This window comes from Cetorhinus maximus, chromosome 16 (assembly GCF_964194155.1).
Source record: "Cetorhinus maximus chromosome 16, sCetMax3.hap1.1, whole genome shotgun sequence".
NCBI lineage: Eukaryota > Metazoa > Chordata > Chondrichthyes > Lamniformes > Cetorhinidae > Cetorhinus > Cetorhinus maximus.
The window spans coordinates 40727125-40743224 of record NC_135894.1 but is presented as its reverse complement, the minus strand read 5'-3'; the positions used below and the strand labels follow the sequence as shown (position 1 = coordinate 40743224).

The window sequence follows — 16100 nt, the reverse complement described above, 5'->3', positions numbered from 1 at the left end:
TCAATGTGGAGTGCAGCCTGAACTCATTACTTTCTGACTCAGAGGTGAGCGTGCTACCACTGAATCAAGACTGACACTAATATACATATTTTATACATAAAATAATTATTCCCAAATCATTTCCAAATAGACCAAACAGTAGGGAACTTGGGACATCTTCCCGCAGAACTTTGCTAATTACCAACAGACAGAGCATTTTAAAATCATCTGCTTCACAATGTTAAGCAAGTTTTCGGTTGTACAGGCAGATACTACTGCCAGAAAGAAGTAACTGGATGATGTTGGCCTGGATGCAGTTTGGTTCTTGATTCATATGTCGTTTGTAGACGTGCCCATGAAAAACCTTTTTCAGGGTTGGTTGAGTTCTGTTAATTTTCATATAGACTGATGTGTAAAAGAAAGATGTTCCATCTTGGGGAAGGAGAAAAGAAAGGATATCAGCCAGCTTGCATCGCATGAAACATGCTTTGCCTTAGGCAGTAATGAAGCATACAGATATTGATAAATTTACATTGCAGAATTTCTACTTGCCTCCAGACTAGAGAAGAGCATGTGCCTATGAGATTTGGAAATTACGCTATCTGGTAATTATCATGTACATTATCAATGGCATTTGATCAACTCCATCTTCTTAAGCACAAATAAAGCTTTAAATTGTGTATGTTTTATAGTACAAATGGAGAAGAGTGTGCTCCTACTTTACCTGAAACATTGCACTTATTCTCAATTACACTTGGTCATGATGGATGATATTTCTGGATTTCTATAAGATTTACACATTTTATGTTCCACGATATGATAATCAATGACATGTTTTCTAAACAGTTAACATCTGAATGCAGATAAAAACATAATTGTATTCAATTAACAGCATTTGGTTAATTAATATTAGTAAAATCAAATTATTTCAGTTTAAGTGTTTGTAGTTGAAATATTTAGCACAAACTATAAAATTATTCAGTTTGTATATAGATTGAAAAAAGTAATTAAAGTATTCATGATTTTAAAAAAGTTCCCATTATAATTGATCTATATTTTCAATTATTCAAGAATCTCAACTGTACCACTTGTCCTTTAATACAAATTTCCATGGCCAATTGCGTTTCAAAGCATCCACAGCATTTATGCAATATTGAACAATATGCACTTTTTGAAATGTGTAACAGATATCTAAATATCTTTCCAATACTGTTAGGAATGGTATTACATCAAAGAAAGCAGGAATTAAGTTACAAAATGTCTTAAGGCAAACAACGCATTCCTCTGTGCTCTAAAATCCTGGTGGGAACAGTTTTATAAAATACCATTTCTCTATATCTGAATGGACTTTCCAGAAAATATGAAAATGCTCAATAAATTCCAGTTGTGACGTTGTGCTTCATTTCTGTTTACATTTTTCCACAGTATTTTCATTTTTATATTACATGATCAGAGGTACTGTTCAGTTCCCAACAGCCAGCACCATACTGGTCTTACCAGTGACCAGTTACAAGAGTATAGAACTTACAGCCCTGTAATTGAAACATAATAATGTCTTAGGCAGCTCTGAAGGTTGATATTTGCAGCCTATTTAATTTTACATAGCTGGGTTAGGGTGAGTTCAATATAAGCTTGTAGAAAGACAATTAGGGAATAATAAAAAAAAAATAAAAAAAAGCTGACCACATAAAAGGAACAATATCTTTTTTTTAAAAAATGCCCAATTGCAGTTGCTGTGTTTGTTGTCATTTTCAGAAGCATTGTAGGCCGGTCTGAATGAAGTAGTGGTGTGAGCTGAACTGCTTATATCTGACCACAAACTATTTCTTCTTTGCACACTATTTCTTTAGTAAATTTGTGCATTTTTAATACATTTACTTCAATGATAAAAATTAAACCATTTTTTTCCAGACGGAACGTAATTAAAATATTTATATTCAAAGACGACACTTATTTGAAATGGCGAAACTCGTAATTCTTCCCCTTAGAACAAATTAAATTGCAACAAAGTACAAACACATTTCACTACATGATTAAAAATCAGTCATTTATAAACTTGCCCACAATGCAAGGGATGTGCATAGGTTTACAGTTTTTTGAATAATAATTCCCTTGGGTAATTTTTCCAACAAATGGAATGTACGTTGCTGTAGAATACAGTTTCCAACACAGATACACCAACAGCATGAATGCTTGTAACTGTCCACATGCAGTAAAACCTGATCCAAATTCCTAAAATGTTTGTACATTTTTAAATTGTAAAATGACGGCATCCCTTTATTAGCCTTGACTGGCTTATGTAAAAAAAAAAATCAAACCTACTTCATGCTCTTACTACACCTACAACTTTGCAGGCTTAAAATATTAATTAATGCTTGTGTCAATAACTTTTTGATTGTTATTTGGGGACTTCAAAACATTTATATTCTGCATTTATAATGCTTTATCACCAAAGTTAAATTAAGTTTCAAATAGTCAGCAGGGTAGTTGGATTGTACTACTTATACTGTCAAATTAAATAGATTCATAGTAATTAAAAAATATTTACTTAAGAAATTGGGTAGGTTTGTGGGATTTGGTCAGTGAAAACAAGCATTCAAATAAATTTGGCAGAACCAAGTGGAACATTTGGAATGGATAGATCAGAAGACATATGTAGATCTGATTTTTGATAACAAGTACAACCCTCACAAGCTTTAAAAAGGGACACCGTCACTATATGCATTTGGTAATTTTTTCTCTCTCAATCCATCTAGTAGGACATGACAATAGTCAAAAAAATTTAGGGCACACTAATCCTAGGCTGTCTATAAGGGCAAGACTTGATGCAAGGTCATTTACAAAGTCTAATGTCAGGGTGGTGTTAGGGAATGATAAAGTTCATGGTTTTTCTGTATAGTCCTTAATATACCCAGGATACAGGAACCCACTGTGGTGTAGTACACACAAGTTCAATGGCTTCTTCCAGATGCCTGATGGTCTCGTCTATTTCATTGTTGATTATGGTTAGATCAAAGTAGTGTGCATATGTTTTCTGTAGAATTTCTGATTCCTTCTGCAGACGCTGAAGAGATTCATCCTGAGGAATAGAAAGACATATTAAATTATAATTCATGTATAAGAAGAGCCCATTTATGTTACAGTCAAGTGGAATCTTCCTAAAACAGTGGATAAGGATGTGCTAAACAGATTAGCTTTTGGTAAGCTTGGCTGAACCAGCACTGACTGAGTCAAGGATAAACTGGCATGTGTTTTCTTGCAGCAGCAGCGTTGTCAGAGCAACACATATGCGATTCACTGTATGTTATGTAATTGTTCATTGTTGATCTTCATATTATAGAATGATGGTGTTTTGCATCATTTTTGGTTGTATTTATCAACCAATTGGTAAGCTGGAGAAACATAATGCTGCAAGTAAAAGCAAACTGCCTGTCAGGCTATACACAGAACTTCACATTCTCCATGATGTATTGAACAGATAAAGGCATTTCAGTCTAAAAAAGGCCTAAGTATAAATCAGAATATCTTGTTTTCCACAATTTTGATCAACATTGAGGTCATATATACTCTATATACTCTATTGAATCCAGACGTGTGAAATATTTTAGTCGTTGTCTTCTTTGACTTTCAGTTTTTTTCCCCATGTTGGAGGGGGTCACCACAATATTGATTGATCACCCTTCATATCAACCATCATTTTTGGATTTAGTGGTTCTTTTACAGCCAGCTGCCCTTTCTGCTGCTAACCCACCCCATTTTTTCCAGGCTGGGCACTGGCACCAGTACACAGTGGCTTGCCTGCACCAGTAGCTGGGTTTTTCCATGGCCAACAGATCCTGGAGTGGGACTTGAACCCAGGGCATTCTGGCTTAGAGGCAGGAGTGCCACCTGAGCCACAGAGGCTCTTTAGTATTTGTTTTATTCAAGAGATAAACCAGGTAGGATATTTTTGAAGACTCTTCCCCCTCATCAGTGACAGCTCAGTGCAGATCACACGCTCATTAAGCTTGTGTTTTTGAGTGGTTTGCTAATGAGCTTTAGCATGAAGAACTAATCTGGTAAATAGATGATTAATCAAATGCAATGCATTATAGAGGACAGGATATGTGCGGATTACTGCATTTACCGGATTAAGCCTGAAAAAGCAATAAAACCCTGTGTGGCCCAGATCAATTGCCTGGTTTTGAATAACATTTACTGTCTAAATTCGGACTCTGGGATCTGATGTCTGCGGGATAGAGTTTGCCACAGTAATATAGCAGACAAGACAGAAAAGCTGCTATACCATGTATTTCCATATTTCCAATATTCAAAAGTAAACCAAAGTACAGGGTCATAGAGTCATGGAATAATTATAGCACAGAAAGAGGCCATTCAGCCCTTCAGAACTGTGCCAGTTCTCAGCAAGAGCAATTCAACTAATCTAATTTCCCTGCCCTTTCCCCATAGCTCTGAAAATGTCTCCTCTTCAAGTAATTCACTTTTGAAAGCCAAGATTGAATCTGCCTCCATGACACACGCAGTGCATTCCAGATCCTAACTACACGTGGCATAAAGAAGTTTTTCTTCCTGTCACCTTCAATTCTTTTGCCATTCACCTTAAATCGGTGTCCTCTGGTTCTCAACTCTTTCTGCCCAGACCCCTCATGAATTTGAACTTCTCTATCAAACCTCCCCTCAACATTCCCTTCTCCAAGGAGAACAGCCCCAGCTTCAATCTATCCATATAACTCAAGTCCCTCTTCCCAGGAGCCATTCTTGTAAATCTTTTCTACACCCTCCTTAATGCCTTAACATCCTTCCTAAAACATGATGCCCAGAACTGAAAACAATACTCCAGTTGAGGCTGAAACAGAGTATTTGCTTTTGTACTCTATGCCGCTATTTATAAAGCTCAGGATATCATACGCTTTATTAACCACTTTCTCAACCTGCTCTGTCACCTTCAACAATTTGTGCACATACACCTACAGGCACCTCTGCTCTTGCACCTCCCTTTTAGAAAAGTATCCTTTATTGTATATGGATTCTCCTCATTCTTCCACATGGTCTATCAGCTTATGTCCTCTGACAAATTAGTGTGCAATCTTTCTAAGATTTGTGTCATCTGCAAATGTTGAAATTGTATTCTGCACACCCAAGTCTAGGTCATCATTACAGATCAAGTAAACCAGTCCATACCACTGTGCACCTTTATCCAGTCTGAAAAACAACTGTTCATCACTACACTGTTTACTGTCATTCAGCCAACTTTGTATCCACTGTTCCTTTTATTTCATAGGCTTTAACTTTGCTGACAAGCCTGTTATGTGGCACTTTATCAAATGCCTTTCAGAAGTACACAGATACTGTGTCAACTGCAATTCCCTCATCAACCCTCTCTGTTACCTCATGAAAAAACTCAGAACAAGTTAGTTAAACACAGTTTGCCTTTAACAAATCTGTGCTGGCTTTCCTTGCTTAATCCACGTTTATCCAAGTGACTGTTAATTTTGTCCACGATTGGGGCAGTTTGCTGGAAAGCTCTCATACGACAGCTTCTTTATATATAGCTATATATGGATGGCACAATGACTTAGCAGAGGAAGAATATCATATGAATATTATCTGGTGAACTCATGAAACATTAGCAGGTGTGGAGAGGTTTTGTGCCCTCCATATGGATGCATTTATCCATGTTTTTTCCTGCTGGCTTCCTATCGGCCAACCTCCATTAATTTAAGTTTTGCCAACTTTGCTGCACACATCCCATCCTAACCATCCATCATCCCTTTTCACTGACATATATGAGTTTTTGTTTCCCATTTCATGAAATGAAAAACTTGTATCCTCATCTTTAAATCCATTCATTGTCTCAATCCCTCCCTCCATGTGTAACTGCTTCCAGGCCTACAACTGTCCTACCCCTTACCCCATTCTGTTCTTCTCTTTTCAGCATCTTATGGATCCTACTTCCCTTTACCTGACCACTTCAGCTGCCTAGGTTCCATTTACTGGAAATCTCTCCAAATTCCTCCACCTCCTCCTCCTCCTTTGAGTCACACTTCTTTCACTAAACTCCTCCTAATTTACCCCTCTTTGGTTTGATAAGGGGAGGTGGTGGCGTAGTAGTATTGTCACCGGGCTAGTACTCCAGATACCCAGGGTAATGCCCGGGTTTGAATCCCACCACGGCAGATGGTGAATTTGAACTCAATGGAAAAAAAAATCGTTAAAATGGTCGTAAAAACCCACCTGGTTTACATGTGAAGCGCAGCAATGTGGTTGACTCTAAAATGTCCTCCAAAATGACCTAGCAAGCTACTGAGGGATGGGCAATAAATGTTGGGCCAGCCAGGGAAGCCCACATCCCATGAACGAATAAAAAAAATCTATTCTCTTTATGCATTTGTGAAGCAGCTTGAAATCTTTTTTTCTACATTAAATGTGTTACATAAATGCAATAATATTCTTCTGTGTGAACTGGCAAAGCAGAAATCAATTAGCTAAAATTGATTAAAAAATGCAAATTGCTTCATTCAAATTTGTGTTTTTCTCAGGAGACAACATTAAATCTATCATAAAGGATTTATTTAACTAAACCACCCAATATTTTCCCACCAAATATATAGCTTTTTTTCTGGATTCTGTTTGATCAGCAATGCTAAATGACAAAATAGTGTACATATGGTTAACTAGACATGGAACAGATGGTTAGATCAAAAGAATGCTTTCAAGTAATGAGTAGAAGATGGCAATGCCTCGGCCAATCAGAGTTGACCTGATAACCAATCAACACCCCTTTCTCCAGCAGTATAAAATGTTGTGCGCATTTGAAATTTGGCATTCTTGCGTTTGTCCTGATGAGTGCAAGACAAAAAGCTTCAGCAACATGTCTCTCTTTTCAGCAATATTCAAATAGAAGATTCTAAGTCAGCTATATAGGGCATTGGTGAGACCACATCTGGAGTACTGTGTACAGTATTGGGTCTCCTTATTTAAGGAAGGATGTAATTGCAGATCAGAGAAGGTTTACTAGACTAATACCTGGAGTGGGTGGGTTGTCTTATGAGGAAAGGTTAGACAGGCTAGGTTTGTATTTGCTGGAGTTTTGAACAGTAAGAGGTGACTTGATTGAAACATATAAGATCCAGAGGGGTATCAGCAAGATGGATGTGGAGAGGATGCTCCTGTGGGAGAATCTAGAACTAGGGGTCGCTGTTTAAAAAGAAAGGATTGCCCATTTAAGACAGTGATGAGGAGAAAATGTTTCTCTCAGAGGGTCATGAGTCTTTGGAACTCTCTTCCTCAAAAGGCAGTGGAAGCAAAGTCTTTGAATATTTTTAAAGCAGAGATAGATAGATTCTTGATAAGCAAGGAGTTGAAAGGTTATAGAGGGTAGATGGGAATGTGGAGTTGAAGTTACAATCAGAAAAGCCATGATCTCATTAAATGGTGAAGCAGGGTCAAGGGGCTGAGTGGCCTCTCCTAGTTCGTATGTACCATCTGTTTAAGGAAATCTGTCTGCATCTTGACTGTCATCAATAATGTGGGATGACTTTTTTTTGCTGCTTTTTGATGAAATAATTAAAAGAATTAGAGGGGAAGCAGTAAAAAAAAGTAGTTTGATGTCACATTCTAATATACATCGAATGGAAGAAAAGCTAACCTATTCTCAGTGAAAACTACAGCATCACTAATTGCTACAGCTAAAACAAAATCATACAAACATCCCTGGCTAATGCAAATACTTACAGGTAGCTTTTTGCACCACCTTGGGAGCTATGTAAAAATCAGAAAGGATGCAAGAAAATAAACATAAGATGTGAGTTAAATAAAAAATACAGAAACAGTTAAAAAGGAAGAGAGAAAGTGAAACAGAGGCTGCATACAGAAAAAGTGAGCTCTATGAATTATGTTTACCTCTTACAAATCATATATGTCATGGGGTATCTTTGCTGCAAATTCCTTTGTTAAAGATTTCATTTTCATAACCCTCACCACCCGCTTAGGCTCCCGCTGCTGCGAGCTGCTACCATGCTTCTTTCTTCCTTCAAACTGACTGGTCTACAAACTCATTAATACTGCTCCACAATTGGCTGATAAAATTTGTGCGTTTTTGAGGGGGACTGGATAGCAGTGGAACGGTGATCTCGTAAATTCACCTGTGGGTCCTGGGCTGCAATCCAGTGCGACAGTCTTCTTCCTTTTGGCTGCTGCAGTCTTATATCAAATGAGTTTGGACAGTCCCAATTTGATTCCTGGTGGGCATGGACTTATACCACCAAACTTACCATAATATAGAAATAGTATAGAAATAGAAATAACAATCTTATTCAGAGAGTCCAGAAGGATGGCTGGAGTAGGAATTACAAAAGTATCCAAATATCAATACTGATGAATTTGGAGTCAAGTTGAAGGGACAGAGGAAAGAGTATTGATTCACACCCAAACCACCTTGTAAATGATCTGCAAATGTTTCTTTGTAATGGCCTCTCTTCCTGCACTCTCACTGTTACCTCAGGAGTCCCACAAATCCTTGGTCCCTCCCATTACTGATCTATATGATGCCCTTTAGGAAAATTGTCTGAAAACACAATATCAGTTTGCACATGATGGCACCTGACGGTATCTCACCACCACTTCTCTCCATCCACCTGCCTGGTCACAATCTCAGGCTGAAATTGATTGTTCTTAACCTTGGTGCCCTATTTGGCTCTGACGTGAACTTCTGACTAGATATCCTCTCTATCACTATGAATATCTACTTCTGCCTTCATAATATTTCCTGTCTGCACGCCACCTCAGCCCTCATCCGTGCTTTTGTTACCTCCAGAATCGATTGTTCTAATGCTCTCCTGGCCATCCTTCAGTCCTGTACCCTCCATAATCTTGAACTCAAAAAAAATCTTTGTAGTATCTTAATTTGGACCAAATGCAATTCATCCATCACCCTTGTGCTCACTGACCCACATTGGTTCCTAGTCCAATGCTTCAAATTCAAAATTCTCATTCTTGTGTTCAAATTCCCCAAGGCCTCACTGATCCCTATATGTGTAACTTACTCCAGTCCAACAATTCTCTCAGAACTAGAAACAGAAAATGATGGAAAAACTCAGCAAGTTTGACAGCATCTGTGGAGAGAGAAACAGAGTTAATGTTTCGAGTCGGTATGACCCTTCTTCAGAACGCTCTAAGAACTCTGTTTTCCTCCAATTCCTACCTCTTGTGCATCCTCAATTTCCTCTGCTCCACTACTGACAGTTGATCATTGGCTGTGTGGGCCCTAAGCTCTGAAATTCACCTCCTTACACCTTTCTACTTCTCCATCTCTCTCTCTCCTCCATTAGCATATTCCTTGAAACCTACATCCTTGACCAAACGTTTGGCCACCTATCCTAATGACTCCTTGTTTGGCTCATTGTCAACTTTGTTGGTTGCTTACTCTCCTGTGAAGCGCTTTGGGGCATTTTAATATACTAAAGGCATTATATAAATGTAAGTTGTTTTTAGGAACACTGAGTTCAAACACACAAAAAAATTCTACTTCACTACCTTGAGGAACAAAATATTCATCCATAAATTTTATTTTTTTCCTAAACTACAACATTGACTACACTTCAAAAGGCCTTAATTCACTGCGAAGAACTTTGAGATGTTCTGTGGTCATGAAAAGTGGTACAGGAATGGCAAGTCTTTCATTTTTAGAACAAAGGACTTCTACAAGACAGATAAGGTATTGCCCACAGCCTTCGATGGAACACTCCATTATCTAAAAGGGCTGTAGCGTGCAGCCGAGCTAAGAACTCCAGAAATATGTCTGCGGCCTGCAAATTCAATTGTCAGACTAGGCTGCAATTTGAATGGAGAAGAGCAAGCAGAATGCCTTTCATAAAAGTTTTTGCCATAAGTTCAGAAGTTACCTGAAGTTAAACTGAATGAATTAGATGTAGACATACAAATATAATATCAAAACATTAAAAAACTAGTCTATTAGGACATAGTTGATGTTGGCATTAAGGCTGTTAAATATTTCATAGCAGACATATTAGTGTTTTACTCTCACCAACTAACTGTATAGTCTCTCAATCACTATCATCAGTATCTATCGTACCATAAAAATGTTATCTTTTTGAAACTGAATTAGGTTTGCATATCCATTATACAGTGAAAGCAACAGTTAAAAATCACCTTTGGGAGAAAAACTTAACACCATTGCTAAACAAAGCATTTCTGGTCAGCAAAAGACATTTTGTTCAATTATAGTTGTGGCTCAGAGTCAAGTTCAAACAGTTTAATAAGAACGAATTTTTAAGAAGCATATGGAATCGTTGTCAGAATATTAAATCGGTAATTGGATATCCATTTAAGCATTCAAAGATCACCACTATAGGTCAATTAATTCCCATTCAGTGAAAGATTAAAATATCAAGCAAGGCATACAAAATCCATAAAATTTAAACTAAGATAAAGCTAAAGAGTTGTTGCCTTACCTCAGTCATGCCAGGAGTGATGGTTGGGGCAGCAATGAAAACAACAAATGGGGCAAACTCTGCAGTTCTCAAAACCTTCAGTGCCTGTATGGGATGAAGAGTTAAGAGGATCAGTAAACTTGAGTTGAGCATTAAACTAAACTAGCGATGTGGTTAAATTTACATCTCATACACTACATTCACACAAATGTCCAACACATGAACCCCTCAGCTCCAGTAAAAGAACAGAGTGCATCATTCATAGAAAATGGAATTTTGTCTGCATCAAGGGCAAAGCTCACTTATTTGGTCCCCTATACACTTGATGAAATTTAACGAAAACAAGAACACATGATGTTAAACATATTTAAAGTAATAGTGGACCCATCATTTTTTCAGATTTAGAAAAACTACTTGATTTTTGTGTAGGAACCCAGGACATATTGTTTTGTCTGCACACAATGCACCACAAGGTAACTACATTTCAGGAAACATTTTCTGGTCTGCACTCCAGGAAGTCTGTCAATGACCAAATCAGTATTATTCCCTGAAACAGAGTAAATTGCTAATATGTAAATTAAGATGAAGCAGAATGAACTGACTGGGGTAACAGGGACTGTAAATATGCTTATTCTTAATTAGTTTGTAGTCTCTCGACAAATTCTAGCAGCAGATAAAATGAGAGTTACAATTTGTTTTTTTTACTTATTTTAGAGGAACTGAATTAATTTTTAACCTCTCCAAATGAGAACCTCATCCTCATTACCTTTACGGAACACTGGAAAAACTTTTACCAACTTTTAGCATATTTTGTTAAAAATCTGTAAAGCAGATGTCCTACTGGGATAGGCGTTGATAAATTTTAGTGGCTCCATGGGAGTGTTTATTGCGAATTTCCATCTACTCCAAAGTGATTAGTTTTGTTTTAATAGGACAATAAATCTCATCAACATTCCAATTCTTCCTATGATCCACTGTACATAAAGCACTGAATAAAACTTGATTTGACATAAATCTACATTGTTGAGAGTCGATTAAAATATGTTTTAAAATCACCTTAAGAGCTTTTGTTATTCAAATATATAGAAAATCTGGAAATATAATTAAAGCAGCAGCTGCTCTGAAGGTTTTCAAAATATACATTTTTTTTCAGTTTTTTGCTTTTATTTTATATTTTTTTCTACTCCAGTATTCTCGACCCCCTTTCATCCTCAAGGCTGTAACATGTGTTGAGGAAAAGACCTGCAGACGCTGGGCTCCTGCATGTATTGTGTTTTAGGTGTCAGTGGTGATTCTTCATGTGTGAGGTTGGTGAACAGATTTTGGCTGATTGTTTGCATTGAAGGGCTTCATAACCACGCTCATAGGTATGTGATATTTTCTAGCAGGGTGGGGTCTATTGATTGTAATCAAGAGCTGGGGATCCCTGTCTCATTACCCTTGGGGTGCTTATGTTAGGTCTCCCTATGTAAGATCAATTAATTTGTGAATCAAATAAGGGATCTTCCCGGTCTGCATGGCTCAACACTGGTTTGGTCGTCAGGGCCTTTGGCAAATCAAAAGTTTCTTCAAAAATCTATTCTCATTACCAGTAAGAACATTGCATTGATTCATTTTGTTGCTTCAATGAATATTTAAATGAAGTAAGCAGAGAGCTATTACTAAAATGGTCCAGATTCATATGCCACATTTTAGATTCCCATCAGCATTGCAAACAATCCTAATCTAGTAGAAAAAGGCACACAGTTTTAAGTCACAAAATTTAAGAGTTGGCCTGATCTCACATTTTAAAATTTAGAAAACAGCAAATTCCTATAAAGAACGGATGATTAAATGAATATCAGCAAAATGTTGTCTTTGTTTTATCATAGTATCTCATAATGTAGTTTTGTTATTTTTTCCCCCTCCTCCTTTCCTGAAAGCATTACCTACTGCTGGGGTACAGGTAGCACGATGCTTGCTGTCTTCCAATACCTCACCCAGGTAGACACACCTCGATAGTGAGCTATTTGATTGCAAAGGCCCCCAAAGAATATTGGGTAAGCCCATTCCTTTCCTCAACCAAAGTTCATACACATGCACTTCCACCAGAGGTCACTGTACACTGACAGGAGGGTGGAACTGTTCCAATGTCACCTCTATGATCTATGAGATTGAGTCCAATTGTAGTATCCCTACTGCACTCAGATGAAATCAATTAACCCAGCACTAAGGGGTTTTCAATGGTTCAGCCACCATTTATTAAATTCTTTTGGTCACCGAGGAGTCTTGTACTGTACTTGGCATTTTATCTAATTACAAGATACATTTTAACATTATAGCTACATTATCCAGATATTTGTCCAAAAACAAATCAGTGTTTCTTTCATGTGTAAGGCAATTAATGGAAAATAAGCAATAAAATGTATTTAAATGCTTTGTTAATATTACCATAGTTTTTCTTCTTTCATCCATCCACAAGAAAATATTTGATGGTAAAAACAATAAAGGCACATGAATGCAGAGTATGGCTCTTACAAATTGTACATGAATGGCTAATCCATTAATAACATTAAACTCCTTAAACCCAGGCTGTGGGATAAACAAGGCCTTTAAAGGAAATCTTCACATTCAAATCTTTTGTTCTTATCCATAACTGACCATCAACTGTTCGTCAATACCTGGGGCTCAACATCTAGTATTGCAATCAGTCCTTGTTCATGGATTTTGCGTATCGTTTCCAGCTTTGTTCCATACATTGCATCCTCATGGCTGCCATACTCCAGATATTCATTATTGGAAATATCCTGCATCATTTGATCATGTGAAACAAAATGGTAATTTTTACCATTTTCTTCATCTTTTCTGGCAGGTCTGGTAGTGTCTGTGAAGACAAATAATCTTATATTAGTGAGAGATGTAGCTGGTACAAGTTAAGGCTCCAACTCATGCCTGGCTCCTCAAGCTACATTTCTTCACTGGAAGCAGGGCAGTTTAAATCAGAAACTATATTAAGCTTTATTCTAGACATTTACAGGTTTACATTGAAACCTAATGAATATATGACCACATCTGAAGATTTTTATATCTTATTAATTGCATAACATTAAGTGATTTAGCCGTAGCATATATTATAAACAAATATACTATATTGTTCTCCACATCTGAGAGTACTGAAATGCTGAGACATGAGGCTGGGTGCCATCATGCCAATAATGAATTCTATTTAAATAATGCCTTCAACATAGAAAACCATTCAGAGGTGTTTCACAGGAGTGTAATCAGATAAAAAAATGACACCAAGTCAAAAGAGTAGACAATAGGAAGGGTGGCTAAAAGTCTTGTCAAACGGGTATACTTTAGGTAGGGTCTTAAAGCAGATCTTAATTGAGGAGAGAGAGGTGGAGAGGTTTAGGGAGAGAACTTGGGGCCTAAATGGCTGAAAGTATGGCCACCAATGGTGGATGAAAGAAGCAGAAGATGTAGAAAAAGCTGCAGCTGGAGGAACACAATGGTCCGAAAGGGTTTAGGGCTTGAGGGGGTTACATAGGTAGGGTGTGTTGAGGCCACAAGGGATGTGAACACTAGTATGAGAATTTTCAGTTGGAGATGTTATTTTTATATCATCTCCAACTGAAAATTCTCATACTAGTGTTCAGATCCCGGTTGGAGATGTTGGTGAACTGGGAGCCAATATAAGTCAACGAGCACAGAAGTGATTGGTGAGTAAGACATGGGGCAGAATTTTCACTGCAGGCTTCAGGATCTCGCTGGCAGGCTCGAATGGGGGTTAGAAGCCCGCACTGTGGGGTCACCTGTGACCTCACCTGTGATTTTCCCGAATTGATAAATTAGTGGCCAGAAGGCAGGTTTATTGTCCAATTAAGAATGTTGGGTGGCTCGCGAACTCGGGGGCCCAACAGGAGGTCCTCAAGCTTGGAAGCAGCAGCAGGATGCCATTGCAAGCAAATGAGGGAGGCGCCCTCTTTCAAGCCATTTGAAATCTAAAATGAAGAAAAGGGATCCAGCAGCTATGCCACCACTTTGAGGTGGTGGTGGTTGGGGTGGGGGGGGGTGTTGGCAGAACACCTCCACAGGACAACCTAAGGCTGCAGCTGAACCTAGGATAGGATCTGAGCCTATCCAGATTGCCTGCCCCCTGGTCTGCTGCTGGGAGGCTGGCTCCAGGCAGGTGCACAGTCCCCCTCTATCTGTGGGGACAGAGAGATTGAAAATGCTAGTTGGCCTTCAATAGTTGGCCTTAAGTGGCCATTAGCAGGGACAATTTTCACCCGCTGAATGTGAGAGGGTATTTGTGCCACAACACCCCTGTCCCGCCTCTGGGAAAATGGCCCGGGAGCAGGATGGAACCGTGGAACTGGTATGCTGGCCAGCGGCATGATTTTTAGCCCCTGCCCACTTGTGCCCGTCCCTGGTGGGACCTAAATAATCCAGCCCATGGTGAGAGTTAGTATACGGGCAGGATTTTGGATAAGTGTAGTTCATGAAGGTGCCTTTCCCCATTAGCTATTCTTTTTGTGTGAGGTAAACAGAAGGCTATTCAATAATGGGGACTGGCACACTTTTTAACAGAATCCACTAGGTAGTGCTCAGCAGTGGGAATCTGGGTTTTTCTTTCCGTCCCTAACCCAAAGGAAGAGACCAACCGTGGAATCTTTTGCTTTGTTGTCTGAAATGAGCTAAATCACATTCTGAAAAACAACCAATATTTTGATTGTTTTTTTTTATTAGTATTCTACAAATAACAGAAGTCATTTTATTTAAGTTTACTGATTTATCCTAATGCCCAGGAAGTTCAATGAGAACAGGATTGCTTAATTATGGCCCAAATTTTGAAAATAATGCTCCCCATTTTTAATGCTCATAACATCCAGTAATTTCAGGTGAAGAGGAGATACGGCATGTTTGCAAATCGCCAGAACTTGCTGGTCGATTTACACTACTCAGCTGTTGACCCAGTCATTCCCTAAGGTACCAGTTGCCCTCGCTCCACTATTATCAACTCCTACTTCCGCTAACTTAGAGGTTAAAAAATTTTTCAAGCTGATGAGTGCAGGAGAATGTCTAGCAGGATATACAGCAAGATACCTTGCTCTAGCAAGATTTGGACTAATGTCCACTCATCCCTTGTAAAAATAGTTTATTGACTTTACTAAATTTCTCTCTATCTTTCTGTTGTGAAACAACAACAGTTCAGTTACAGGCCAAGACACAGCATGAGATTATACTAGCCCCTGTGGGATTGTATCCCATTACTGTCATCAGGCGGGGAAGAAAATACATTTACAAATATCCCGCAGTGATGTCACTTGAAGTTATTATTAAACCCAGTAATTAATGAACTGGAAAAGCATTGGACAGAGTTCAACACAATCATTTACCAGTCTTAAAATATATACAACAAACATATAAATGTATGTACAATAAATTGGCTGCTAAGCAAAACTTGATCTCAGATTGCATACATTTGTGCTTATTTATCACAGTTGGGGGGGGTTTGTGTCAGTTCTTAGCCAGTTCATCAGAGAGAGAACCAGAAAAGATGGAGACACTGCATCATTGTGATGATAGAATACCAACAATGCCCATTTTTGTGTCTGACACTCACTCTGAAGACCACTGACTTTGATTGTGAGAATTCCATAGCATAGGCCATCCTCCAATTTGGAT

The 16100-nt window shown here is 38.3% G+C and overlaps 1 protein-coding gene across 7 annotated transcripts in view; it reads right to left on the bottom strand.

Annotated features, from left to right (window-relative positions):
* Positions 1 to 1056: 1056 nt before the first annotated feature.
* The window catches only part of caska (calcium/calmodulin-dependent serine protein kinase a), a 515992-nt gene continuing 500948 nt past the window's right edge, over positions 1057 to 16100 (bottom strand). For 5 of the 7 annotated variants that reach the window (XM_078559724.1, XM_078559725.1, XM_078559726.1 and 2 more), the window contains 3 exons: positions 13091 to 13293; positions 10452 to 10535; positions 1057 to 3058 (listed from right to left, as the gene is read on the bottom strand). In XM_078559724.1, the coding sequence (XP_078415850.1) occupies positions 2882 to 3058; positions 10452 to 10535; positions 13091 to 13293 (464 nt within the window). In that variant the 3' untranslated portion in view covers positions 1057 to 2881. The remainder of the gene's footprint in view (positions 3059 to 10451; positions 10536 to 13090; positions 13294 to 16100) is intronic. The other 2 variants (XM_078559730.1, XM_078559729.1) reach the window with 1 other exon arrangement.